The sequence below is a fragment of the Lathamus discolor genome, chromosome Z, assembly GCF_037157495.1.
Source record: "Lathamus discolor isolate bLatDis1 chromosome Z, bLatDis1.hap1, whole genome shotgun sequence".
Taxonomy (NCBI): domain Eukaryota; kingdom Metazoa; phylum Chordata; class Aves; order Psittaciformes; family Psittacidae; genus Lathamus; species Lathamus discolor.
Window position 1 is genome coordinate 86,118,602 of NC_088909.1, and position 27,296 is coordinate 86,145,897.

General features: G+C 35.0%; 1 protein-coding gene across 2 annotated transcripts in view; it reads right to left on the minus strand.

The window, feature by feature from the left end:
* AP3B1 (adaptor related protein complex 3 subunit beta 1) overlaps window positions 1–27,296 on the minus strand; it is a 164,634-nt gene that overhangs the window by 44,668 nt on the left and 92,670 nt on the right. For both annotated transcript variants that reach the window (XM_065661062.1, XM_065661061.1), the window contains exons 16-22: window positions 23,497–23,683; window positions 22,382–22,512; window positions 20,094–20,205; window positions 18,518–18,674; window positions 15,634–15,808; window positions 8,968–9,040; window positions 8,038–8,144 (exon numbers count right to left, since the gene is read on the minus strand). In XM_065661062.1, the coding sequence (XP_065517134.1) occupies window positions 8,038–8,144; window positions 8,968–9,040; window positions 15,634–15,808; window positions 18,518–18,674; window positions 20,094–20,205; window positions 22,382–22,512; window positions 23,497–23,683 (942 nt within the window). The remainder of the gene's footprint in view (window positions 1–8,037; window positions 8,145–8,967; window positions 9,041–15,633; window positions 15,809–18,517; window positions 18,675–20,093; window positions 20,206–22,381; window positions 22,513–23,496; window positions 23,684–27,296) is intronic.

Consider the following 27,296-nt stretch of genomic DNA (forward strand, 5'->3'; position numbering starts at 1 on the left):
TTATTCACTTCTTCAAAATTAAGAAATTACAGTAGTCTAATGCTTCAATTTAGAATGTTACCTGGTGTCCATTTGTTACAAAGCTGTTTCTACTAGATACGCTTACTTACAGGTTAGAATTTTTAAAGGAAGCTCCTAAGAACAGGTGGTCAGAACTTTATCCGATTGTATTATTTTTACATTTATACATGTACTATCCATGTACTTGGCACTGCACAAGACGGGGCTGTGTGAGCACATTAATCACATCAATGTTTAAATTATACAAATTAATGCAACTGCAGCACACATAGTTACAACAGGATCTTAAAGTCAGAGTGTATCTGACATACATTGATATATAAACTAAGATTTTTTCAAATGTTAAGAATATAACATAAAATGAGTGGGGATAATGTAAACGGAAACTTTTACATCAGTGTTTTCTAAAAATTCAAAATAACTTCAAGGTTATTTAAAGAAACTGTCTAAAATAAGCAACTGCAAAACAGTAACAGAAATAAACTTCTAATCACAAGTTCAAAGCAGCCATCTATGTGGCAAGCACATATAGCTGTAATAAAAAGTAAGCCTGTAGGTTTTCAGGATAGCACAATATTAAATTTGTCAATATAACAGTTGCTGTCATTGTAGTTGGCATACTATCTTAGTAGACACACTACTGATCAAGTGTTACTACAACAAAAAAAACCAACCCAAAACTGTGCTGTAAAGAGTCTTCATGTTTAAGTACCACAATTAAGGACAGAGAAATGCAGTTCATTCATTACAGAACCTTTTCAGGAAGTTGATTTTTTCTAATTCTTATTGTAATTGCATTGTTCTAATCCTGTATAATAAAGGCAGCTGCTTGCCCATCATTTGTACTTTCCTCGTTAATCCTGACTCAGTGAATTAACCTTTAATTACAGCCGTTAAAATTGAAATGAGCCTCTTGTCTGGCTGGGGCTGCCCCCTTCCAGTGCATGAGACTGATGAAAATTTTTAGGGTCAATGAATATGTCCCATGTCATGTCTGATAGATGCTAAAGATGTGAGGAGGTAAATGTTACCTTAGAAAGATGTGGTTGAAATTTTTAAGAGCTAGGTTTTATTGACAAAATAAAACAAAATTGGAGCTGATGTTATCCCTCCCTCTCGTCTTTCTGAGTTACACAGCATAACACATATACAGACGCACCCTGTTTTACACACATTACCACACTACATATTTAAAGAATAACTCTTGGAATCATCATCATGCATTACACACGCTTGTTTTTAAACACCTAGCACCAACTCTATTTACAGCAGGCCTGTTTTAAGGAGCAAAATAAATGTATTTTTCATGTTGGAAAGAAAGAACAGCATTACTTTAAATTCTCTCATAGATCTAAGCACTGAATTCTCAAAAAAGTTGGATCAGTTTTAAGAACAGTACTGACTTTCAACAGAAGGCAAAAAGATCAAGGGTCTCCCCACAGCAGGTTACCTAAAGCAGTTTCTTTGTTTGCAACACCTCCATCCCCTTCGATTTCTATTTTATAAATTGGACTTTAATATTGTAATTTCAATTTACTTTACAACTTTAGCACTTTCATTTTAAAATACAGAATTTGAATATTGGTTTAATATTTTTCACTCCCAACATTATAAAACAGCAAAATAGCATTCAATCAAAAGCATTACTGTTAATCAAAGCCCCAATTACTCAGAATACAATTAATATACAAGTTGCTAATTATACATAGTATATAATTTATAACATAAATATAAATTATATAATGTAGACATTACATATAAAAGCATAAATAAAAGACCCAATCTTGAGAATATCTAGTACTAAACCACACAGTAATCAACTAAATAAATGAGATTATACATATTAATCATAGAATAATAGAATAGTTAGGGTTGGAAAGGAGCTTAAGATCACCTAGTTCCAACCCCTCTGCCATGGGCAGGGAACCCTCCTTAATAATATAATATCGCTCTCAGGCTGGGCATAACATGAGTTGGTCCAGTGCCTTGTATCACAGACTTGCTTCCTACTCGGAAGATTATGTTTGAACTTCCAAATTAAATTCTCTAATTTATTTAGAAGAAGTTGAAGGTTCTTACGTGTAGTGCTTGTTAAGTATTAATGCTTTTAATATACATAAGATGGGTATTTTTAAGGTTTTGACACAAATATCACAAATATTGATAAATTAATTCCTAATTAAAGAATAAAGGTGAAATGACACTTTAAAAAATACTGTCATAGCAGGTTTTAATTTTTTCAAGGTATCAGTTTTTTAAAAGTATGTGGAAGCAGCTTCTGAAAGGACATTATAACTTTCAAATTTTTGATGTAACACATATACTATGTAAGCAATTTAAAAACACCCTCTTCTACAGTAAATGTAAGATAAACACGGAGAAATGAAATTAAGCATGCAGGAGGTCTTTGTTTCGTTCCTTCTCCTGTCTTGGCAATAGTCAGTATCTGCTGATGAGCACCTACATTCATTTGTAGATCTCCAAATGCTTTCCCCAGGTGAATAAGCATCATTATCCTCATTTTTCAGATGGAAAATTAAAAGATTAAGTTACTCCCTCCAGATGACACAGCAAGTAGTAAGCCAAAAATAGAATTCATTTTCCATATGTAACACCCAGTTCTGTACCCACTGGACCACGCTGCCTTCCCACAAGCATCAGTCACACCTAATCACCTGTACAGCTGAATTTTGGTCAGCGCCAAGATAAAGTTGCTTTTTAACTCTGAAACTTAAGACTGTGCCTTTTCACTTGCTTCCTAGGTACAAACTTTCCCAGGCACTCTTCTGACATGATATCTGTAGCATGTGGTTTCAACTAAGCCTTATGCTAGTTACAAATCTTCTGGAGCACAGAGTAAGGAAAAATGGAGACAATGCAAATTCTTCAAACTGTTCCACATGGAAAAAGCACAATCTTAAGAAACAAAGCTACAGAGAAAACAACACAGAACTCTGAATATATCTCAATATGCAAGTGTGGTCAAAAACGCAAACAAGTTGCAAACACGTAAACGGATAGGATACACACGGAGTATTTTGAGGCACACTTCCCCCTCCACCTGTCTCCAGCAAACCTTCCCAATTTCAATCTTTATATAAAAAGGAGGGCATGAGAACAAGTATAATGAAAACACTGCATAGGAAAAAGCTCTTCAGTGATGAAACACCAGAAGAACAACAGATTTCTTATAGGAAGATGAAAACCAAGAGGGCAAATAGTAAACTATAAAAATTCTAAAATTATATCAAGGATATCATAAGCTTGTGTTATCCTAACACAAAAGCATCTGAGAGAAGAGAAGATGAGGCTAACACTGAAAACTGATTTAAAAGGACTATCTTTTGTCTCAGTAAAAAAATGTGGAAGTGTCCTAAGAGGGACAGAAATATGAAACTAGTTATTTAAAAATTAATGGTAATTAAGCACACAGTCCTCTGCTATTGCAAACAATTGCACTACATCTCTTTCATGGTATTAACAACTTAGTGCTTCTTCTGATACAGCCATTCCTGAAATAAGAACTCATACCAGAGCTTCTATGAATGATGAATGTATTTAAGCTATAAAATAATTACTGCTAACAAGGTTCTGAAAAAATAAAACTCATTGAGTGCACACCAGTGACTATCTGGAAGAACTGCTATGCATTTCTCTACTGTAGGGTTTTGTACTTTACACTAACTTGTCTTGCAAGCTGCACTCCAGACTACAGCCATGATATTAATCCTATTAATCCACTGCACAATCTTTGTGTTCCCAACACTTCTAAGCAGAGATCCTTCATGCAGGAAAAGAACATACTTCAGAGCCAGTTTTAACACTTGCTATAGTGGAATTAGAAACAGCCTAAATGGACAAAGCAACGTAAATGTTAGGAAAATTTCCCCTGTAAAGACTACTCCCACAACCTAGAAATGGTAAAAACACCATTTAAGGTTTTCTATACTGAAAATATCTCTAGTTGAATGTTAAGGGAGATTATGTTTACTATTTCTCAGGGAATCCTGTAAGTGTGCTCAATTTGAAATTAAATGTATCTATCACCTGGTTTGATAGGTCTGCAACTTAACCTTGACTTTTGTCAAAAGCTATTATTTCTGCTTTATGCATCACCACTCTAAAGAAGTTCTCGAAGTGGATCACATTCAAAAGTTCTGTCAAAGACATGAAACAAAACAAGATGATTTACTCTTCACTTTCTGAATAGTTTCTGTGGAACTGCTAGAAGTAGGAAACAATAAAACTATGTCATTGGTAATAACTACTATCAAGAGAATAAAACCTTAGTAAGTAAGGTGGTACCACTTCTATGATTACACTATAATTCCATATGCACAATAATAAATAACACTAAATTGTTGCATCAAATATTTCTATAAATACCTCCTCACTGCAACAGCAGTTTTTCCCCTCTTTCGCTTTTACATGCTTTTACCATGAACTTCTCTTACTCACCGTTGACTTTTTCCCCAAATTATTGTCTACTTGGTGCATGGGAAACATTTTTTTCCCTCAATCCTATTCAACTCAGCCCATACTGCCACACAATTTTTGCCCCATACACCTGCTGTTACCACCAGAGCTCTTATCCAGCTGTCAATTCTTTGCACTAACACTGTGAATCATACCAAGTTTCTTGCTACCAAAGCAGTATTTATTTTTCACTAACTTTACTTTTAAAAGTATGTGTCATTTTTACTAGTTAATTATCATACGCAGCACACTAGGGGCTCTACACATTTAGACGAGTAATTACTTGTACATTTTTACCATCTAAAAAGCTAATGAGAAAAGAACAGGTGGTTTAGCTTTTTTTCTCATCAGCTGTGTGATGGGTAGGAAGAGATGATCACTCCCCTTTTCTGTTTCTCTCTGATACCACAGCTCTCCTCTTCCTTCTCTCAGCATTCCTGCTTAAAATATTATTTGCTGCAGTAGGTTATAACCCTCCCAGTCGTTATGTAATTCATGAATTTTGCTTTCAGTTCCCTCTTCTCCCACTTTATAACCCCTTTGGACAACACCTACTTTCAGTGTTTTCAGATACCTGCTTTACACTGACAACTTGCAGCTTTCTCTCACCTCCTATTTTTCACAGCACCACATCTGCAACTCTCTTTCAAACCTGCAAATGTAAGCATCTAAAACTCAACTCCAAATGCCAAGTTTCCACAAGCACTCAGGTCTGAACTTTCTTGCTTGTGCATCCTGGAAAGCCTATAGAAGCCTCTAGTGACCTCAGCTACCTGGTTTGGTTGCACCACCTGAAGATAGACTATATGAACCAAAGAATTTTCTTTCCCTGGAAAAGATTGTAATATGCATGTGTGCATTTATATGAGGGGAACATGTGCTATATGTAAACATGAATCATAAAAACAAATTAGCCACAGGACAAAGCATTAGGTTGTGCGCTGTAGTTTCTATTCAAGGATATTTAGGTTTTGTAAGCTTGAAGAGACCCATACCATTATTGTAAAACCATCCTTGTATTTATGCTTTCTATAACGTTCAGCTGCTATGAATCTGGAGTTTTAAGTTTTCCAAAACCTGTATCCAATTACAGTCCTGAATGATTTGAATAATAGACTGCCTGACATATTCCAAGATAAGTGGCTGCTACATTTCTTTGATATTAGGGTCATATACTGTACTTATCTATTTTTACTCCATGCTCTCCATTGCCTAGTAATAAATTAATTTCTCACTGTTAGTTTGGCATGTGCCCTACAGTTAAATTCATTTTCTCTCCCATTGACGGAAGAAAAAGTTTTCTGAAGTATGACAACTATCATCCTTATTTTTAGAATTAGTCATCACTGATTAAATTCCAAGTACTATTTTAAGATGGATATTCCCCCACAAAGTCCTAAAAGCTGTTTTTATATTTTCATTTTATAGAAAATTATCTGATGGTGCTGAATGACATGTGACAATAGTTATTTATCTACTTGCTCATGACTTTTTACACTATATGGATATTATCAGAAAGAATAATAGAAACAAACCCAGTTTTTAACCTTAGCGTTCAGTAGTTGTTGCTTCCTGATGCACAAAACTAAGCAAAAGACCCCATGTACATCTACAATTATTATCAATGGTAATGAAAGTTGAGCTTAGATCTGAAAACAAAATACAGCCCAAAACATGTAATACCATCCAGGCAGCAACAATTAGTTCTTATGTGATCTGGGCTGTGCGCAGGGCAGGGAGTATGAGGAAATGTTCCAGCTAGTTACATGTTTTACCAGGAACTCAGCAGTACTGAGAGAAGCATTTTGTAGAATCAACCCTTCCACGCAGAACTTGTCCACTGTTTATCTTACACCTTCTAGCTCTTTCTAACACCTCCATTTCATTGTAGCTACCTTTTTAAGAATGGAAAGAAGCAATTCAGCAAACGAATAGTGGCAGTCATGAAGAAAACAAGCATGGATGTGGGAGAGGAACTTGTTCATATACTGTCAATGATGAAAGGACTAAAGACACTGGTGCCTTTGCTTTACTTCAGAATTACCATCTTTGAGGGTAAGGTAAAGATAGCAATTGGTAATGTTGGATGCTTGAGAACACCCCAAGTTTGCCAAAGTTATTCTTACACTAACCCTGTGCCAGGAAAACAGATGTTCAGTTTCTCAAAACTTCAGTTTTCTTCAGTTTTTCAAAAAACCTGTGTTTTGAACTACCAAAGCCATAAAGGATGGCAAAGAAGCAACTGTGGGATTGCAATCACAGGAATAACAATGCAATTGTAGTTAAACAAAGGCTTGCCACCTAATGCTGCATACTGCACTGCAAAGTAACATGGAATAGTATTTCTGGCATTTTCAGACTGTGTGACATGTGAACCACTATGCACCAGGCAAAGTGACTGCATGTCCACTGTTATTGCTCTGCTTGAAATTTAAACTGCATCACCATTTTCTTAGATAAGGCTAATACCCAACAAATAATCTTAGAGTCTACCTTTTCAACACCAAATTTAAAAGCCTATAAACGGAAAACGGAATCATCGGCTCTTTTATTTCTTAAGTCAAATTATTTGTGCAGTTCTTTCTGTAAGATGTATTTCATTTTGAGAAAGTACTGCTCCAAAAGCCAGCACAAAGCACCTTACCAACAATTATTAAAGTTGCAGTGTAGGTTCTATATACCAGCCTCACTAGAAACAAGGCTAGGCGAAAAAATGCCTGTGCCACTGGTATTTTTGTTTCGGTCACTCCCATCTACTTTCACAAGGATAAGTATCCTATGTTATACCACTGCAATTACTTATTAAATTGCAAATTAAAATTTGAAACAGAAAATGACTAAAAAAAAAAACCGAACCAAAAAACAATGCAGTCTATCCTTTCCCCCAACAAAGGAATGCCCTCTACCTCCATGACTTTGCTAACCTTAATTATACCTACAGTTTTGAGATTCCCTAATGGAAAGTGCTACAAAGCAGAAAGCACTAACAGAATGAATCATGACACATACTGATACACCACTGATTGTAAATCTATACCCTTTTTATTTGCACCGAGGGACTATGCTTCGTAAACTCATGAAAAATTACTTCCAAGTAGCAAAACATCATAATTGGAGGCATGTATGGTAATCAAACAGGCTGAGGATTAATATGTATGTGATTTTCTTGTTGTTTATTTTGGTAGCGTAGCAACTATTAAGATTTGAAAGATTTGTACAGTTTGGGTACTTAATCTGTGAATTAAAGTTTCCCTGAGGAAGAGAAAAATGTAAGATTGAAAGAGAAAGTTAGAAATCCTTGAAGGCATCCAAATCAGACAAGCAATATTCATACGTTTTTCCACATTTCAGAATATAATTATTACAGACCAAAAAATGCTGTTATACTTGCATATAAAGCAGAATTTCATATGAGATATCTGTAGGTGAAAAAATTTTAAATCCCAATCATTAATGACTGCTTCAAAAATATGTTAAATGCTTTAATTAAGATCCCCTCACACATTCATCCACACACCCCATTTTTTAAAGGCTACTTACATCAATGATTGAAAAATTTGGCAGACTTAATCCCTCTAGGTCTGCTGTTAAACTTGGGGACAAAACAGCTGCTGTAGGAACTGCCACAGGAGTTGTCACAGGACAGACTAGAAATAAGAAGGCAATTGATGTTTAACTTTAAAAAAAATTAAAATACTTGAAATGACAATGAGCTATTTTTATTAAATGTAAAAAGGTTTTAAGTCTTGATATAATTATTTTATCCTTTATATGTTTCTTAATAGCGGATTATTTTTTCAAACATATAGCACCAACACTCAATGAAAATATAAATAAAACTGATACACAGATGTGTTATTTACATTAAAAGTATTTTACCCTCCTTTTTTTTTCCTCTATTTCATCCTTTAGCCTAATCTATACTATGCAGCACATTTTCATTTACAAGTTATGTGCAAAGTACACATTAATGCAATTCTAACATGTATTGCACTGACAGAAGCAAACATGAAGAATGGCACTACAGAGCATAGCCAAAAACCAGTGCCACCTCTACCCTATCATTTTACTCTGTTCTTCAAAATTGTGATTTTTAGCATCTTATTATAGTACCACAATGGTTCATAGGTTTCAGAGATGTTGTGCAAGTAACATTCATTGGCACCTGAGAAAATAAGCTCACTTTAACAAAAACCAAGTCCAAACATATGACAATTTTTAAAATAAATCTTTTATATCAATATATTCTAAATTTTGAAATCGTTTCTCAGGTCCAAACCAAACAGACAGAATCATCTACTGTAATAATTGTGTTTCAAAATAAGCTGATATTCTAAGCTTTCTTTCCTTTGTCAGGAAGCTGGTACGATAGATGAACAGAATCAAGTGTTTCACACATTTAAAATTCATTGAATTAACAGAATTGAATATATGTAATGGGAAAAGTTAGCCTTTAATTAAGATACTTACAATCATCTAAATCTAAGAGAAACACGTCTTGTTTATTTGGAGTTTTTCTATCTTGTACTGGTTTTTCTTCTTTCTGTTAAAATACATGAATATTTAATCCTTTAGAGTATCAGCCAAAAAAAAACCAAAAAAACACCCCAAAAAACCCCAATTTTAATACTTTCATGAAGCAAAGTGAATTTTCTCTGCTGTAAAAGAAAAATGTATTCATTTTCAGAGCTCAGCATTCAGAGAATTCACCGAGTAAGAAAGATTTCATTGTACAGTTCCGCTGTACAAAGGCTAAAAACCACATCTGACTTAAATTTACTCCTCTAAAATCCATTTTTTCACTTAATAATAGTCGTTACTCAAAGAAAACTTTTGGTGACAGATCAGACACTTCAATTGAGACTATTAAAACAGAGACAGAAGCATTTTTTTTTTTTAAGACTTGGGTGCTAACATTTCTGTTTCGATCTGAAAAACAGGAAGAAGTCCATTCAGTAAGAAATTTGTGTTATTTGCTCTTATCTAGGAGTATGGAATCCTGTCTGATCATCTACTGGGATTTTACTTAATTGCTGGAAAATTAACAAAGCATTGATTTTTGTCTCCAAAAAAAGTTTCTATTTTAAGCCTTAGGATCAAGTTCTAATAATAACAACAATCAGCAGAACTTTCTGTAAAGAGTAGGGCAGTAAGAAGAGTAATCTCAGTGACTTGGCAAATAATATTTCAATAGAATTTGTTTTAATTCAGCTAATAAGCAGTTCAAAACAAATCTAATAAGAGCGAGTATTCATCATGCATACAGAACATGTCTAGACAGTGATGATTCAGGACAGAATTTAGCACATCACAACTCAATATGGACTCCCATTGTTCATCATTTTCTTCCAATAAACCCATGGCTCAAATAGACAGTAGTCATTTATGTGATCATTGCAGCTGTCCTTTAGATATTCTGGGAGAAGAATCTTATGAACAGAGAAGAATGGAAGCCACTACTTAAAAAATTATGTTTAAATCAACACACTTAAATGGTTGTTATTGTTACAAATACTGCGTGTCCTACTATTGCTTTTATCTGCAACACAAACCTCTCCTGGACAAAGGAAATTTTACAAAATATATTTAAAATGGTGTTAATGGTATTCCATTCCTTATATGCCTTGTCCAGAATTAGTGAGCGATTCTGCTTCAGAACCTCGAGTTTCATTCTGGTCACAACTACCAGATTTCAATTTTCTCTTTCAGTGTGATCACTGGCAAGTCATTCAGCTTCTTTAGGCTATTTTTTTTTTTTAAATAAATATTTGAAATAAGGATGAATAGTATACTTCATAAGCTACATGCTCTAGTTGAACTATTCATGTCTATGAAGTGCCAGCAAAAAGATTTCATGACAATTGTTTTCATGAATTCCACGTCTTTTTATAGCACCATTTGGTGAATATTTAGCTTAGATTTTAACTAATCAGGAATTAGGCTGTTACCTGCAGTGCTTTTACAACACACTATGTATCACAAGTGTTTTGCTATAGTACAAACTCTTCAGACACCAGAACATACTAAAAGAGGACACTGTTAAAGAAAATGCAAATATATTCACTCAATTTCTGAACTCTTTCATTCCTTATCCCCACTTATCCTTAAGACATAGTTCTATCTCCAGCCATGATTAAGGTTCAAAGGTTGTTTTTAGCCAGAATTCTATATTTGCTAATTATTCCAGATGGGATATGGGATTTCTCCATTCCCTTTTATTATACAGCCAATTAAAGTCTGTAAAAAGTGGCTGAACCAGGAGAGGCTATAGCACAAAGATGAGAAGTTTGAATATGCTTCAGTTCTTCAAATGGCAGCATTGCTAGGTCAAGATGTTTAAAAAAAATTAGGACTCAGAGCCAAGAAATCCTATTACTGTTAACATGTTTACTGAAGACAAATAAGATGGGACATTCTATGTCACAAATAACACCAACACAATGCTTCAGTTTGTTTTTTTCTGTTATTTATTTTGCGATTCTATTGTAGTTATTTAGTTGTTACAAAGCTTGATATAGAAAACTCATTTCTGATATACTACATAATTCATCTTTAAAAATGGAGAAAAATCCTTCAAGAGAATTTATTTGTTATACTTCAAAACAAAATAAAATGGTCCTAAGATAAGGGACAAGTACAGAATCATTACATCAAGGTAATGCATGTTAAGAAAACCTTTCACTGCACACTGTCAGAATACTGTACTTACATACATCAGTTTACTGTAACAAAAAACAATCAAAAAAACCCCAACAAACCAGCCACAAACCAAAAAACCCCACCATCTGGGAAATATAAAATTGCAAGCTAACTAAATCAAGATAAAGCTAATGTTAAAGTATGATCACACCTTATTTTCTACTTCAGTCAAGTGTGTCAAGCTTAAATAAATACACAGCTACTTATATGTGTACCATGCTACACACACACATAAACATATAAATATTTTCATATTTATATGTGTGTTTCTAAATATATGAGTGTATATATATTGTGTTCAATTCTGTACAAAACACCAAAGAAATCTATTTACAGGAGTCTTGCCTATTACAAACAGGATTATTTTTAATTCACTTTTTCCAAGAAAAGAAAATTGACTGGCTTTCTAGGAATAATGAATAGCCAATGACTGCAACAAACACTACCAACAGATATTTCTATTGAATGAAAAAGGCTCTGCATTCTAAATCAAGACAATAAAAAGACTCTGACGTGTCTGGCATTTCTTTGGAACATATTTTTTTATCTTTTTTTCTTAAAACTAAGTCTACAGTATAACCCAAACAGTTTCCTACCATGAGAACCCACTATGGGAAAAGCAGAATACTAAACAAAGAAGTTAAGCTATATTCCATCAAACATTTCTCCATTTGCAATTCATCTTGGTAATAGAGACAGAACCTGGTAAATGCATATAGAACTTGAAGCAGGAGATTTCTCTTGCTCAATGCATAATTCATGTACTCCGCCTGCAAAGTGTGTAAAATGAGAATTTCACACCGCAGCATGAGCCATGGAGCTGCAGAGAAAAGGCAGATGAAATCATATTTTGCTGTGCAATTTTATTTATCCTCCCAATATTTATACAAAACCATCACTGACAATCCAAATGCACTGACAGATCACCCAGTGTTTCCATTGTGTTAGCACTTGAAAAGAGATCAGGCAGAAAGATAGACAATTTGTTTTTGTATATTTTTTAAATAGTGGATCAGGTTTTTAACAGCTGAGTGACTGTATTATACCTATATAAGGAGGTCAACAGTAGCTGATTTTAAAATCTCACTGTAGAGGCACCTACTTATACATGCATCATCTGCAAATCTGCATTTTAGCTCTATACTATTTATGTTTACAGTATAATATGTATCTGAACACCTCAAACTATCCATATTTCAAAATAATATAGAACACTGCAGTACAAGAGAGTGACTCTTCTATTCACTGCGGTTCAATTACAGTGAGCACAACAGCTTTTACAAAATGATTCTTTAAGAAAAAAAAAATATATGCAGAAAAAAAAAATCTGAGGTTTTTGTAACCAATTTTAATGCTAGTAAATGCATGGATGTATGCACAAATTAAGCTCCCATGTGAGTGTAATCGAAGCTTTTTAATGATGAAAATTCTGTTGAAAATGGCAATGGCACACACCAAAATGTATCCACATACATGTAGCATACATCATGTGTGGCAAACTGAGAAACAATAAAAACAGAGCCTACTAACTACTCCTCTCATCAATATGCAATTCAGAAAACAATCTGTTTTCTTTAAAAGGAAAGGAAATCCTAATGAATCATCTCCCCATATACACTGACAAAAATAAGAACACCCTGTAGCAGAATAATAGAAGTAAGTAATAGCTTTTCCAATAAAAATCTACCAGAATGAAATCATGTGTTTCTGAGAGCCTGGCTGAAAACATCTGCTTCCTGGGTAGCCTGAAAAGAAGTCAGGTAAGAAGCAGAAAAGTTCCAAGACTTTCCTGTAATAAAAATGGTGGTTCTTGTGAAATGTATCTCAAAATAAGGGCTCAAAACAAAATTGGAAAAGAGATGTACCTCAAACCAAGACCCCACTGTATTCAGCTCTGGTGCCCTCCACATAGGAGGGACATAGGGCTGCTTGAGTAAGCCCATACGAGGGCCACAAAGATGATAAAAGAGCTAGAGCACCTCTCCTAAGAAGACAGGCTGAGAGAGTTGGGCTTGTCCAGCCTAGAGAAGAGAAGGCTTTGAGGAGACTTCGGGGCAACTTCCAGTACCTAAAGGGGCCTACAAGAAATCTGGAGGGACTTTTTACAAATGAATATAGTGACAGGACTAGGGGGAATGGCTTTAAACTGAAAGAGGAGAGAGTTACATAGACATTAGCAAGAAATTCTTTACTATGAGGGTAGTGAGGTACTGGAACAGGTTGTCCACAGAAGCTGTTCCTTTCCCATCCCTGGAAGCATTCAAGGCCAGATTGGATGGGGCTTTAAGCAATCTGGTCTAGCAGAGAGTGACCCTAGCCACGGCACAGTGGGTGCAACTACATGATCTTTAAGGTCGCTTCCAACCCAAACCATTCTATGATCTCTAATGCTCTTCATAGTTCATTATCAATTGCTTCTTAATCAAGTGAGCTTTCAGGACTGCTGTAGCATTCTTCTCTTAAAATCTAAGGGCTTGACAATCTTCCATTGACTTCAACAACACAATCCTAAGTTTCTTGGACATTCTGTTTCTCATATTACTCAGAGTGTTTGACTTCACACATTTTCGACTGCTATTTTAAAACACAAAAGGTTTCTTTATGCTAGTAGTCCTCAAACATCCCATGAAAGAACAAGACAGTTTAGGTCTTGTTAGGTAACTGTAGAGAAAGAAATCATGGACAACGGCACTGATACCCTGAGAAAAATGCACAATGCAGCAGAGAGCAGACATTACTCTCTGAACATGGTGTTGCTCTGGCTGCTCAAAACTAAGCATGTCAAAGGACTTATTGGTAACTGATGAAAAAAGACTGCTAATATGAGAAGCTGCAAACTGTTAGAATTAATTAACATCCCATCTAGTGCCAAGGGAGTTTACTCTGAGAAGATTTAGGTTGTATTTGTTGTGCGACTATTTTTTAGCAAGATCCAGTTGACCTACTGTACTAGAAAAAGCTCTGTCATAGATGCATTATCCAGTGTCGTATTTGAGAAGGAAACAACGACCAAAATGTAGAAACACACCTCCACTTCTTGGATGCTACAGTCTCACTTCATCTTTTGTTCTACTTGGTAAGAAGGGAATAGATTAAAAATTAAGGTTACAACACAGAGTTCCTACACAGAGCTATAAAGTTAAAAAACAAAGACCATGGATAACACAAGTTCAAGATTCAGAGAATCTTATTTCCTCAATTAAAAGAAAGGCACACTGAAACAGCTTAATAAAGTTACAGTCTTCCCTCTTAACTTTTCAAAACACACCTGTCCACCAGGTTTTACAATTGCATCAAATGCAACAAACAATGACTGTTTTGATTATTCATCATTCTATATAGTAATCCTGAGTGAAATGTCTTGGCTTTATCCAAAATCAGAGTATTAATTTTCAAAGCCACATATTGGTATTAAAATGGAAACTTCTGAGCTACAGTTCTACCCTTCTTTTTTTTCCCTTTTTTAAATAAAATATACAGAAATAAATGCACAAGAAATATTTGATAACAAAAAAGTTTCAGAAATTCTCTTACTCTTCTACCTTATAGATTAAACATAAATTTCCCCATTTAATTATTTTTTAAATGAAAGGTAGAGACACAAAAACCAATTCATGCTACAAGCTTTAGCGTCATAATGGTAGGTTGAATATAGTGAGCTTTTAACCTCCTTTTCTGTACTAAGGTAAGGAATTAAATCTAAATTGACACATGAATGGTTCTGTGGAACATCTTTGCTTCTTCAAACATTTCGAAATCCAATTAAAAAAAGATACATTTGGAAGTTTTCTACTTCATCAACGTTGTAATAAAGATAATACAATTTGAAGTAATGCAACAATTATTAAGCTTTATTCCTATCAGAGACAACAAGCAATAAAAAGTTAATTACTCTTAAGAATATTCATTCTATAATTTATGTAAACACCTCAAGTATAGATGCATTAACAGAACCACTTTTAATTTTATCAGGAAATTTTTAAAGCAGCTAGTGGTTTTATTACGTCTTCAAACTCTCAAGAAACAATATACTAACATTTGTTTCTTGGTTTTGTTCACTGTCAGATGCGGGTCCTCTAGTAATCATACTTCAAGATAATAATCATCCCAAATCAGGATATTACTTTTGCAAACTACCCTGCTTTCATGAAAAAAACAATTAAGTTCTACTATTCTTTATGTATCTGAAGTAAAAATAGAACGGAATTAAAACTGAAATATGCTTTTCATTTTAAAATATTCTTATTTGCTTTACCTATCAAACTACTTTGAGATTGCTCTTTCTACAAAAGGTCAAAAACTTTTTTCAGACATTCTGGGTTTTTAGATAGCCATAAAACCACCACTATCTCCATTCCTGCAGAAAGAAACACATATGGATAGTTAGATGCATCTTCCCATTATTTTATAGGGCATTTAAAAAACCTCTTATTTTACCTTACTAGCTGTAGTACTTCTAGATTTTCCAGACTCCGAGTCACTTTTGGAATCTGATTCTGACTTGGAGTCTGAAGAACTTTCTTCTGATGAAGCAGATTCCGTAACAGAGGAACTGGATGTGCTTAAATTTTTGGAGATTCCCTTTGCTTTCTTTTCAGTGTCCTCTGAATCACTACATATTAAGAAAACACAACTTAAGAGACATGTAAAACCACCAAAGGAATCTGCTTAGGCAGTATACTATGTTAACATTTCAGAGTTTCTTTAAAAGAATTTTAAATCAGTATTTGTTTACGATAAAAAGCTCAGCTGTTACACAATAAATCATCACATATAATCTAAGCCAACAAAACAGCCAAACAAAAAAGTGAACATATTAGAATTATTTGCATGCACAGTGCTTGCGACATTTCAGAAAGAAGTGCAGACACCCTTTTATATAAATAAACTTGCAGTCTATTCCACCTATGATTAACAGAATCTTGAAGAGTTATTAGATGTTTTTGCGAAGTAATGTTGCTTAAAAAAAAATAAAATCAATGCATTGCATTTATTTCTTCATTAATTCTTCTAAATCAAACACCCTAGAAATAAGATCTGTAGCGTCTACAAACATTTCAACCCATTAAAGGGTTTATACAGAAGAGCTATTACATTCTGAAACCTGTGGTCATATTGAGTACCTTACAGCTAATGGACTTCAGACACACTATTCTTCCCACAGTAAAGTTCTGTTCACCCTGACAGTGTTGGATTACATTGGGCTGCACTAACAGCTACTGAATATTATTAAACTCTGCCTTCTTTGCTTCTAATCACACTATAATTGCCAATTATAGATCACCATTTTGTCTCAGGGTGGGGGAGCTACCACCTAGAATTATCGCAATAAATGAAAATTGTTCTCTAATAATTATCATGAAGCAGGTAAATTAGTGTTGCATATAGAAAAAAACTCTCTGTTTTTGGGCCTGCAGGCAACCATTTTATACTTCCGAATCAGGTGTTTCATATACCACCTGATTCAGCTACTGCCCCAAGACAATAAATTGGTTGCTAAAGTGCTTGAAGGGTAACAAGGTCAACAATAATTAAACAAATCCAGACCACTCAACTATTAAGAGTCCCTTTGGACTCAAATTAAGTTGTTACACATTTTTGCTTAGCTTCAGAAGCAGTAGAAAAGGATGTACTATGCTGCATTACTGTTTGAGATAGCAGTGTTTTAGAAGGAAAAAAGAGGAGAACTGAAAACATGACAGAAAGGAAAACAGTTAGGGCAACACCTTCCTCCTCTCAAAAACTTTTCAGGACTGAATTGCATAAATAACGTTTAATCAAAATTATTAAAAATCGGTATTAACATTTAAGCCATGCTAATATTGCCCACCTATGTAACTGAAGTTGAAATCAACCCTGCAAATTTTAGTGAAAAGCATTATATTTGAAAAACAGGAAACTTGAAGCTGTCAAAGCTAAAACTGAAAGAATACACACTTCACAAGACATAATCCAGTGTAGCAGATTATATGTCCCTTGATTATTAAAATCATGGTGAAAAAATAGGTACTATCAAAATCAAAACTACATTTAAATTTGACAACTTTTAAAAACTTGGTTGAGTTCAATGAGCTAAACATAAAAATTCACCAGCAAACACCATCTAAATTCTCTTATTCATGATGTGTAACACAGGTACTGACAAAATTATCTACATTTCCTTCATTGCCACTGAAAAGAAACTGTAGTTGCATCAACAAATAAGTTATGGTGAACACATTATGTATGCAGTAAGTTGGTTTTCAACAATTCCTCTTCAGCTTATCTTTAAGACTAGATGTGAAGACTAAAAATGTTATTTTATTATACATCAGCCAGTTTTGATGGGTAATCATTGTTTACCTTACTGCTTAAAATTTCAGATGTTATTCTAATAAAAAGAATTTACTGGTAAGTAGGTCTTTAACTTTGCAATGATGAAAAGCCTGTATTAATTTAACCTACAGATTTCATTTGTTCTGAACAGGAAAAACAATATAAATCACTTTTAAAATCATTAAATCCTGACTTAAATTAATAAAGTCATAATTAGGGCATTATGCTGTGTTTGTTATGGAAGTGGCAAGGCGAGCTGCTTTAATTACTGTCTGTAATAAAAGGAGCAGAGTGTGTACTGTGCCCCAATCAACGCTGTCAGCCACGACTGAGCTGAGCTGCAAACTCATCAAGTCAGCTGGCAGCAGACTACAGAGTAAAGGGTGATCATGTCTGCAGAGGCCACTTGCTGACAGCAGTGGAAGAAACAGATTCACACAATCCAAGGTATTAGCCCCAATTACTCAAAATTTTAATGATACTTTAATACATGATAATATTGTTGATAATGGCCAATCTCAAAAAGCGCTAACACTTAAATATCATGACCGTTTCCCTTCACAGCCCTTGCCTCTAATATTTGGATCATAATCTTTTTAATATAACATTATTTAGAAAAATCAATTGTCTTAGTTATATAATGGCAAAGTGTTGAAGGACTTAATTTTAGCTCTCAGCAAAACTGCTGCAAAAGGTCATTATGTGTTTCACACAACTGTTTGATCACTTATTCAGCCTCCCAAGGTTACATCAATTTTTAAAAAGCCACCCAAGATTTTACTGAAGTCAGAAATAAATTCCAAGCTAAGAGTAGTCTGATTAATATGAAAATATAAACCCTGTTCATACACTGAATATTACTGACATACAATGAAACAGGAGACATTACTTCTTGGCCATTATACCCCCCAAAAAGCCTAATTAACTGCTTAGCAGTCTGTTTACAGGAAGCATGGTTAACAGCTGGCATCACAAAACATTAAAACCATAAAAGATGTATACCTACCTTTCATAAGCAGCTTTAGATGTTTTCTTTGCAGTACTTTCCTTGCTGCCTGATTCACTGTCACTTGATTCTTCACTGGGAGAGGAACTCCCACCACTCTCATTGCTGCTGCTTTCCTCCTTATCATCTTCCTCACTTTCACTGCCAGTCTCACTCTCTGAAATAAAACCAACTCTTACATTTTTTTTCTTAATATCTTACCTAGTAAGTATTTTAGGAATCCAAGTTTGTTTTAAATAAAACAATGTTTTAGGATTTTACAAATCCAGTTGAAAGCTTTAGCATTATTTCCTTTGTGTCAACAGCAGGTAGGACAGTAACTTTCTCCTGATGTTTACAAAATTTTGTTGGTTAAAACCCTATCCTCTTCAGCCTATATACTTCAGCAAATTGGAAAGCCAAATAATAAATTAATTGCACGTGGCTCTTCAAAATTACATAACCCTTCCAGAAGTCAGAGATAACCTCAGATTCCCTAATCTATACATTCACCTCAGTGCAAGATTATCTTTTCAACCAACTGCCTAATTAGATAATTGGTTCTTGAATACTGATAGTGATGACTGAATCGCTGATTTATCAATCATATAGTTACCAAATATTCAAATATCTGAAGTGACTATATTCCTATCTTGCTTCAGAGATCGTTAATTTCAGTGATACAATTCTTAAGCACTTCTGCATACTCCCTCCTTTTAGAAATGAGAGGGAAGAACCTCTGTGTTCAGATTTTAAGGTGCCCTTCTTCCATTCAACTAAATGGAGTAACTCTTTAAAGTCTCTAATGTTAAACATTTTGTGTGCCTCAAGTCTAAACCTGGGAGAATGATGCTCTTCATTACATCTGAACTATATTACACCTACTGAAATGGCTATCCTGGGGAACTGCCTGTCCAGCATTAAGATACCTGGAGACTGGTCAAAGAAAGCTTTCCTCACTGAACTTAAGCAGCAGCTGTCATTTTCTCCATAACCACTCCCATTATAATAAATAGAAAACATCGTGTCAAACTTGAGAGCAATACTATAACACAATTTACTGAATAAACCCCATGAAAGACTACAGAGTTAAGCAAGTTTGGCCATTCATTTAACAGAGCAGTACATGATATCCAAATAGTACTTCACCCAAGATGAAACCCAAAAAACACCCAAGACTTACAGTTCGCAACAAACAAGGATATGGGCATTTTTTCCCACAAAAAGTTAGGTGCCTTTAGTTTTACTTGGAGTTACAAACTCGCATCACTCTTACTAGACTCAAAGCAGGATGAAAATAGCTTGCCAGCTTTTTTATCTGGGAAACAAAGCGAAGTCTAATTCATCCAATAAACACACAAGATCTATCTGTATTAGTTATTGCTAATTTTGCAGTACTGCTAATACAACCCTGTATTCACTGTAGCTGTGTATACACTCACTTACAGTGAACTTTTGCCTCTGATTTCCTTATTTTATATAGAGCTCTGGATTTATTTTTTTTTTGCAACTTTTTCAATTTCTTTTAAGCAGAGATCCGTTCTGAAGATATAGTTCTTCAGGCAGCAGAGATGCAAGTTGCTTTCCAAATACCTACCTGATGAACTGGTACCAGCAGACTCATCTTCCTCGTCTTCTGATTCAGAGTAGAACTTTTCAGTAGGTTTCTCTTTCTTTGGTTTACCCAGAATTCCAGTCCATTCCTTTGCCTGTAAATACATTTCAATGTGAGTTTACTTTAACCACCAGCAATACAAAAAAGATATACACGGCAAAGAAAAACACTTGTAGTAGAAGTATTCAGCAGTTCCTAAATAAATCCTGTAAACAAGTGAAGAGAAACTATTAAACTTCTCTTACTTTACACAAATAGGAGATCCAGAAGTTTTGTATGTACCTATAAAAGGTGAGATATGTCTATTAGAGAGTCTAGAAAAAGATTTACTAAGGCAGATCAAAAGCATCAGTAATCATATATAAATTTTTATGCCAAAAGAACCTGAACTCTGAGTTTTATCTCTAGATCCAGCTAAGTTTAGCCTATCACTAGAATGAAGGGTAAATATGGCCAATCACCACCTTTATAATCCCAAATTTTAAGGGGAAAACAGAAGTTGACCCAGTAAGCAGCAAAAGTTCCAGCAGCCACAAAGGAATTGTATTTCACTTTCTTTGCAATTCTCCAAATAAAAGTAACTCTTACCACCAACAGAATACCAGAATAACAGAATACGTCAATACTTTGGCCATACTGTTTTTTTCTTTCTGTATCCCCCTGTGCTACTAGAGAAGCAAAACAAAAACTCAGGCTAGCAAAAAAACATCTGAACAAATAGGCAGAAAACAATATATGGTGTGATACAGGTCTGCTTCAGTGATTGCTGTGACCTGGAATAAGACGAACTTTTGAAAGAGCTCTAACAGTGACCTGCAATGGTGTATGGCTCTAGAGACACACTGGCTTCCTCTGCAACACCAAAAGCTGCTAACACTTCGTGACGTTTCACCCAGCAACTGGTATTTTAAAAGGCCAATATTCTTTTGGATGTAAATGACAGTTTAACTCAAGCTTCACTCACATACATTGTGGAGGCATGCAGTAAAATTAATGACAATGAAGAGACTCTCCTGGGGCGGAGTTAAAAAAAGACAACCCAAAGAAGGAAAGGATTTTCATGTGTGGTTTGAGATTAAATGACTGCAGGGAGACGTTTTCTATTATCTTGTACACGGATGTTACTCCATTTGATCAATTTCCTGCAAAACATTTTTTTTGGAGGGGGGACAAAGGCACCTTTACATGTTCTTTTGTGCGAACCCTATCATTTATAATTCTCCATTTGAGCTGAGTGCCTTCAGATTCTTCCCACAAAAGCTTTCAGAAGTTTGTACACAAATACCTCTTTTCCTGAAATGTATATAAGAAGGCGGACAAGTAACATTAAAGTACAAAGGAGAAATGCTTGTTCTACCACATTTCTGTTCACTGGTTTCTGCAAGATATACCTACTTTTTAGAATTTTCTCTACATTCTATGCCTAACATCTTATTTGCAAATTAATTCACGTGCGATTTACTGTAGAAGTTGGGTCATGACAAGGATGATGTGCTTTTCTGGGTATACATATTACAGTGACATACCTCTGGAATCACACTATATTCCAATACATTTACATTTCTGTTACTGTTCAATAGCTTCCATTGACATTTAGTAGGGCTCTGGAGCCTGATGCATAAATCACAGCTTTGGTACCAAAACAGAACTTTGCCTCAGAGTCTACAGTCCAGTAACAAAAAGCTATTGGCAGTAGAAGACCAGCCATGTAATGTCAACAAATGACTTGAGTGCACTAAAAGGTGACATTTTTTAATTATAAACTTTCCTAATTATCTCCAGATGATGTGAAACATAAACACCAGTCTCTTCCAAACTTTGAATTTCCAAATAGTTTCCTTCCCTGTTGCTGCCTTTTGTTTGTATTACCTTTTTTCTTTTCTGTTTAGACTTGGATTTGTACACAACCAACCACTCACCTCCTACTTTGGTAGGAGTTACACTCATCATTAACAACATCTAACGAACTACAGCACAGCAGTCAGCAATACAAAGAACAGAGGTATGAAATCCAAAGTGAGATGGAGGGGAAAAAGCCCATTTAATCCACAAGCAAAGCAGAAGTGGCCTACAGTTGATCCACTTCTCTCATTGTGAAGAGCAAGCACTGTGCATATTTCCAAGGTAAAATAAGCAATACAGATATTCCTGTGCACCAAAGTTTTTCAGTACAGCATACAGACAGGATTTAAATACTTGTATTTTAGGCTAATACTCTATAATGAGTGCCTTCTAGCAAAGTGAATTTACTTCTAATGATGCTGACGTACCGACTCAACTATTTCAACGTTTCGGACGGAGGGGTCAGGCGCCACCTCTGGCCAGTCAGACAGCTCCAGATAGCCAGTGGCTTGGCTGTTCAGTGTGTGAGACAAAGTGCCAAGCTGGAAATGATCCCTACCTATTAAAAAAAAAAAGGGGGGGGGGGGGGGAGGGAGGGGGAGAGGGGAGAAAGACACAAACACCATGAGCTCTACCACAAAGAGCAATCTTAATCAGGGCTAAAGGTAATTGCCATTGTATTACCTCAAATGTCATGAAATAAATATAAACTAGGAAGCTCTTCATAGGTCAAAAAACTGATTTCAGTCCATAGATTACAATAATCTCTCCCATAATGGTCAATAAAAAAGCTAATCAGTCAGTGTGTTTAGAGGTGTTGCTCTGAAATGTAGCTTCTCTAAAAATTACTTTACTGTGAATATTAAGAATGACAGCACAGTTAAACAATCCATATACATGTCTTGGCACAAACACATCCAGAATTTTAATAGTTTTTCTTCAGAATGGAGCTTCTCTTAGAGCTTCAAAACTGGGACTAAGTAAATATGAAAATTTAAATTGCAAACTGTCACAATAACAGAGCATTTTTAATTAAGATAACCTGATAACCTTTTAATCTGAGATGACAGACAATGGTTCCTACTTGTGAAAAGACAGAGAAAACGTGCAGGGAAAATGATGACTTTGAAGAAAAACAACAATAAACTTTATTTATTGAGATTCAATTTATTTCAGATTCACAAAACATTTGCACTACTCACATTAACAATCTTCTACTAAAGTCCAGGTAAAAGACTAGAGCTATTTTCCTAAACCGAGGAATCACTTTCCTCAAAAGAAACACCTTCTATTATTTAAATCAAATTTAAAATCCACAAGAGCACAAATGGATCAGCTTGTCAGGGTTTATCATCAGAGAAACACACTGTGTTTGTTCTATGTAAACCGTGCTTGCAGACAGCAAGTAAGCAGAGTGAGTACCATTGCATATTAATAATTTGTATTCCCTAAGTAACACAATTTGTAAGCATATTCAAAATAGGACAGGCTGCTGCATTCCTTTACACAATGAACATTTACCAAATGATTTTGGCACTTATACCTTTAAAAGGAGACTCAAGCAATGGGGCAGGTTTCTGTGCCAGAAATATTTTTTTGGCATATTTGCTTAAAGCTCCACTCTTCTCATTCGGAACGATAAGCTGCCTAATAAATCTTGTACGGTCTCTGATGTCGTAGCTTTGATCATACTTGCCGAGATTTAATACGTACTGGGTAAGCAATTTTGTCTGTGGAAAAAAACAGGACAAGAACAGAATACAAGTTATTTATGATTATTGATAACTCTGGATAAACATATTTAAAGAGGTAATAAAAATGAATGGTTATGTCAAACAAATGTTGTTCCACAGGGAATATGCATTTCTGAAGCTGCAAATGGAATTCTGCAGCCAAAGCACATGTCCTCTTCTGTATTGGGGAGGTGAATGCTGAGTACTGAGAAGCAGCCATGTGCTAGATTATTAAACTGCTGAAGTGGAAAGAAAGGCATCATTAAAAAAATAATCATATATGGCAAACCCGCTGAAGGGTCTACGTGAGGATAATGAATGTGGAAATACAACTAAAAACATGGCACTCAAAACTTAATCGGAAAAATATGCAGGACATCAAAACATCAGAGGGTATTAGGGGGCTGGCAAACTGCTTCTGCTGAGGTGTGTTTTATGAAGAGATACTGTCCCTGGCATAAGCAGTGTCTGCACTCTGACTGCACTCAGTTACTTTATCCTGAATTATGACCCATTAAAGCAGACACATGAATCACTGAACTGGATTACTGCAAATTATTTGCAGTGCATTTAGCTGTTACTTTTTCATAAAAGCAAGCTGCTGATGCCCTCTAAAAACCAGGATAAAAGACTTCTTCTATTTTTTTTCCTTGAAGCTTAAAGCCTCCAGCAATATCAGTCATTTATTTATTTATGTAAGAGAGCAATTTATATTATCACAGCTTTTTACAGTGTAATAGGATTTCCTAATTTGATGTCTGAGAAAATTAACATGTATTAAATAATTTAAATAATTCAGTTAAATTTTTAAAACTGAAAAAAAAAAAAAAAAAGAGTATAAAAAAATTAGGGAGACTTTCCCAGCATCTTAGTAATAACGTAGTGTAACCAGAACAATCGTGCTGGAATGGACTTCTAACCATTACAGACCTTAGAAAGAGGTATGCCACTTTATAGACAAGCAAACCAGAAAAAGAACAAAAATAATGTACCATTATAAGGAAGTAAATTTTTAATATTTCAACTTAGAACACTCCATATCTGCAAGAAGCCTCCTTGCAAGCATCATATACAGTACAAAGAGCAAGAAAACACTTTTTTTTCCCTACTTGTCTTACAGCAATGCAACAAAACAAGTAGTAGAGCTTTTCTACATGGAGATAGCTAACAGAATTATTCTAATAATTAATTTTAATTAAAAACGAAAAAAACCCCAAACAGAATCCCCCTAACAAATACACATCAGTTTTTCCAACAAAGGAATGTCCATAAAAAGCTGAAAATTATTTCAGTAAGCACATTATTTTGGTGAAATACGCCAGAATCTACACACCATGACTGTCCAATAAGGCAAAATATTCTTATATATGTTATTATACATTTATTGTCATACATCAACATTGCCTGTTAGCTGAACATGCTCATTATATAGACATAATTTCTTTTATCTTCACACTGTTAGAAACTATTACTATTTTTTGTACACTTACATTTGGCTAATATGAAAAGTATACTTCAAGTCATCCTCCAGCAATATTTCCACAATTTTCTAGTGGCAATAGTTCTCTTTAATAATATAATGCCTATCCAATATTAGGATTGGTAAATCCCCACTGGAAAATTTTTATAATACAAGTATCACCAACAGAGGAGGCTCTACAGTGGGAGAGAAACAGCTGTCGGTCTACTCTTTTATATCATTAGCTTGCAGTAACTTGATTCTTTAGATACGCAAGATAAGGCTATTGTGCTGAACCATGCTGGACATACCTATTTACACACTAGGATTACTCATGACTTTTTCTGGTGTGACTCCCTTCTGCTGCATTATACAACAGAATCCCATCACAATCTCTTTATTCTTTCTACTATATTCGAGAAACAGCCAAAACAATTAGATTACATTTTCTACTTAACACTTTCTCTTACATGGGCTATAGATTTACACATCTATCCAGCACATTCATAAGGATTTTTATGTCCCTAAATGATGAAAGAAGTAAGCAAGTTTACCAAACAACACAGACAACCAGAGAGAGGAAGGCCTGTTCTTATTACATATTTATCTAGATAGGACTGAACCTGAAACTCTGCTTAAATTATAAAAAGCCTTTTAGAGTTCATGGGGTCATCACAGAATTTCACATATACTGAAAATTCTTACAAAAATCCTGAATCTTAGAAAGCTTTCCTGAAAATGTTCTGTGTTAAGTGCTTAAACGTAAGCTAAGGCAATTATAAGAAAGTAAGAAAATACATTTACAGAAGGGGGAAAAATAACAAAGTCTTATTTCCCCCAGATTTTTGTGCTTTTCTCCCAACAAGACTTAACAGAGTTTTGCCTGTCTCAGGGAAGAGCTCTTTCAGTCTGCCTGGTTGGTGTTAAGTCTCTTTTGGCTATCCTACCACTACTTTTCAATAAAATGATACTGTATCTTTGAGATTTTCACAACTAAATTGACTTTGGATGAAACTGATAAAGGATTCAAAAACTATTACATAGTGGGGTGGGATACAGAGGGAGAAAACAGAGATCAGGAGATTTGGACATACTAACAACTGAGTAGTGAAGTGTAGAAGATCTGCCTTCAAGTTTGAAAAATTAGACTGAAAAATGGCTGGACTTTTTAGAAACTGAAGTCATTACAGAAAGAAATGTTTTAATACTGAGTAAGTAAAGAAGAGTTTCTCCTGTGAATAAGGATGTAGATACATGAAGAGTGTTGCCAGCTCCTAAACGCAAACCCATCATATTCCAGTTTGCAAAGTTTTGAATCAGGCCAAGTCATCAGCCTACTCTGTTACAGTTTAGCATATGAGTAGCTTGGACACGTGAGAAGACAACGTATTTTTCCACAACCTAAAACATTAAAAGAGGAAAATACCCTTTGACGAAATTCATTCAAGCAGGCATATAAGGAGACAGTTTCTTCTGCTTTATCATCAGTACTGTATTTGAATAAAGTATTACGCAACACTTACAAGAACAGTTTAAAATGTATTAAGATGTGAAACAGGAAAAAGAGCATCACAGAAACCATCATCTCCTTTTAGGAAATTGATTTGCCAAGTACGGTGTGGAAAAATTACTGTAAAATTTCAAAAAATTGTATGGAAAATCAGTACATATCATGTAGTGGTCCAAAAAGAGTCAGTTTAGACAATCAAACCAATCTTCCCGTAGCTCAGTCACCATTCTCAGGAAGAGGAGAATGATAGAAAAAAGTCATTTTTGTTACTGTCCCAGTTTTAGACTTTATAAGCAAAGGACAAGCATTCATTCTAAACTGAATGCATGCAAGATAGTTCACCTCCCAAAGAATAAAGTCTCAGAGAGATGAAGTCTGCAGCTGGATATAGCTATCAAAGAATAAGGTGATGGACAAGGGTAAAGCAGTTGATGTCATCTACCTGGACTTGTGCAAAGCGTTTGACACTGTCCCACACGACATCCTTCTCTCTAAATTGGAGAGACATCAATTTGATGGATGGACCACTCGGTGGATAAAGAACTGGCTGGATGGCCGCACACAAAGAATTGTGGTCAATGGCTCAATGTCCGGCTGGAGACCAGTAACGAGTGGTGTCCCTCAGGGATCGGTGTTGGGAC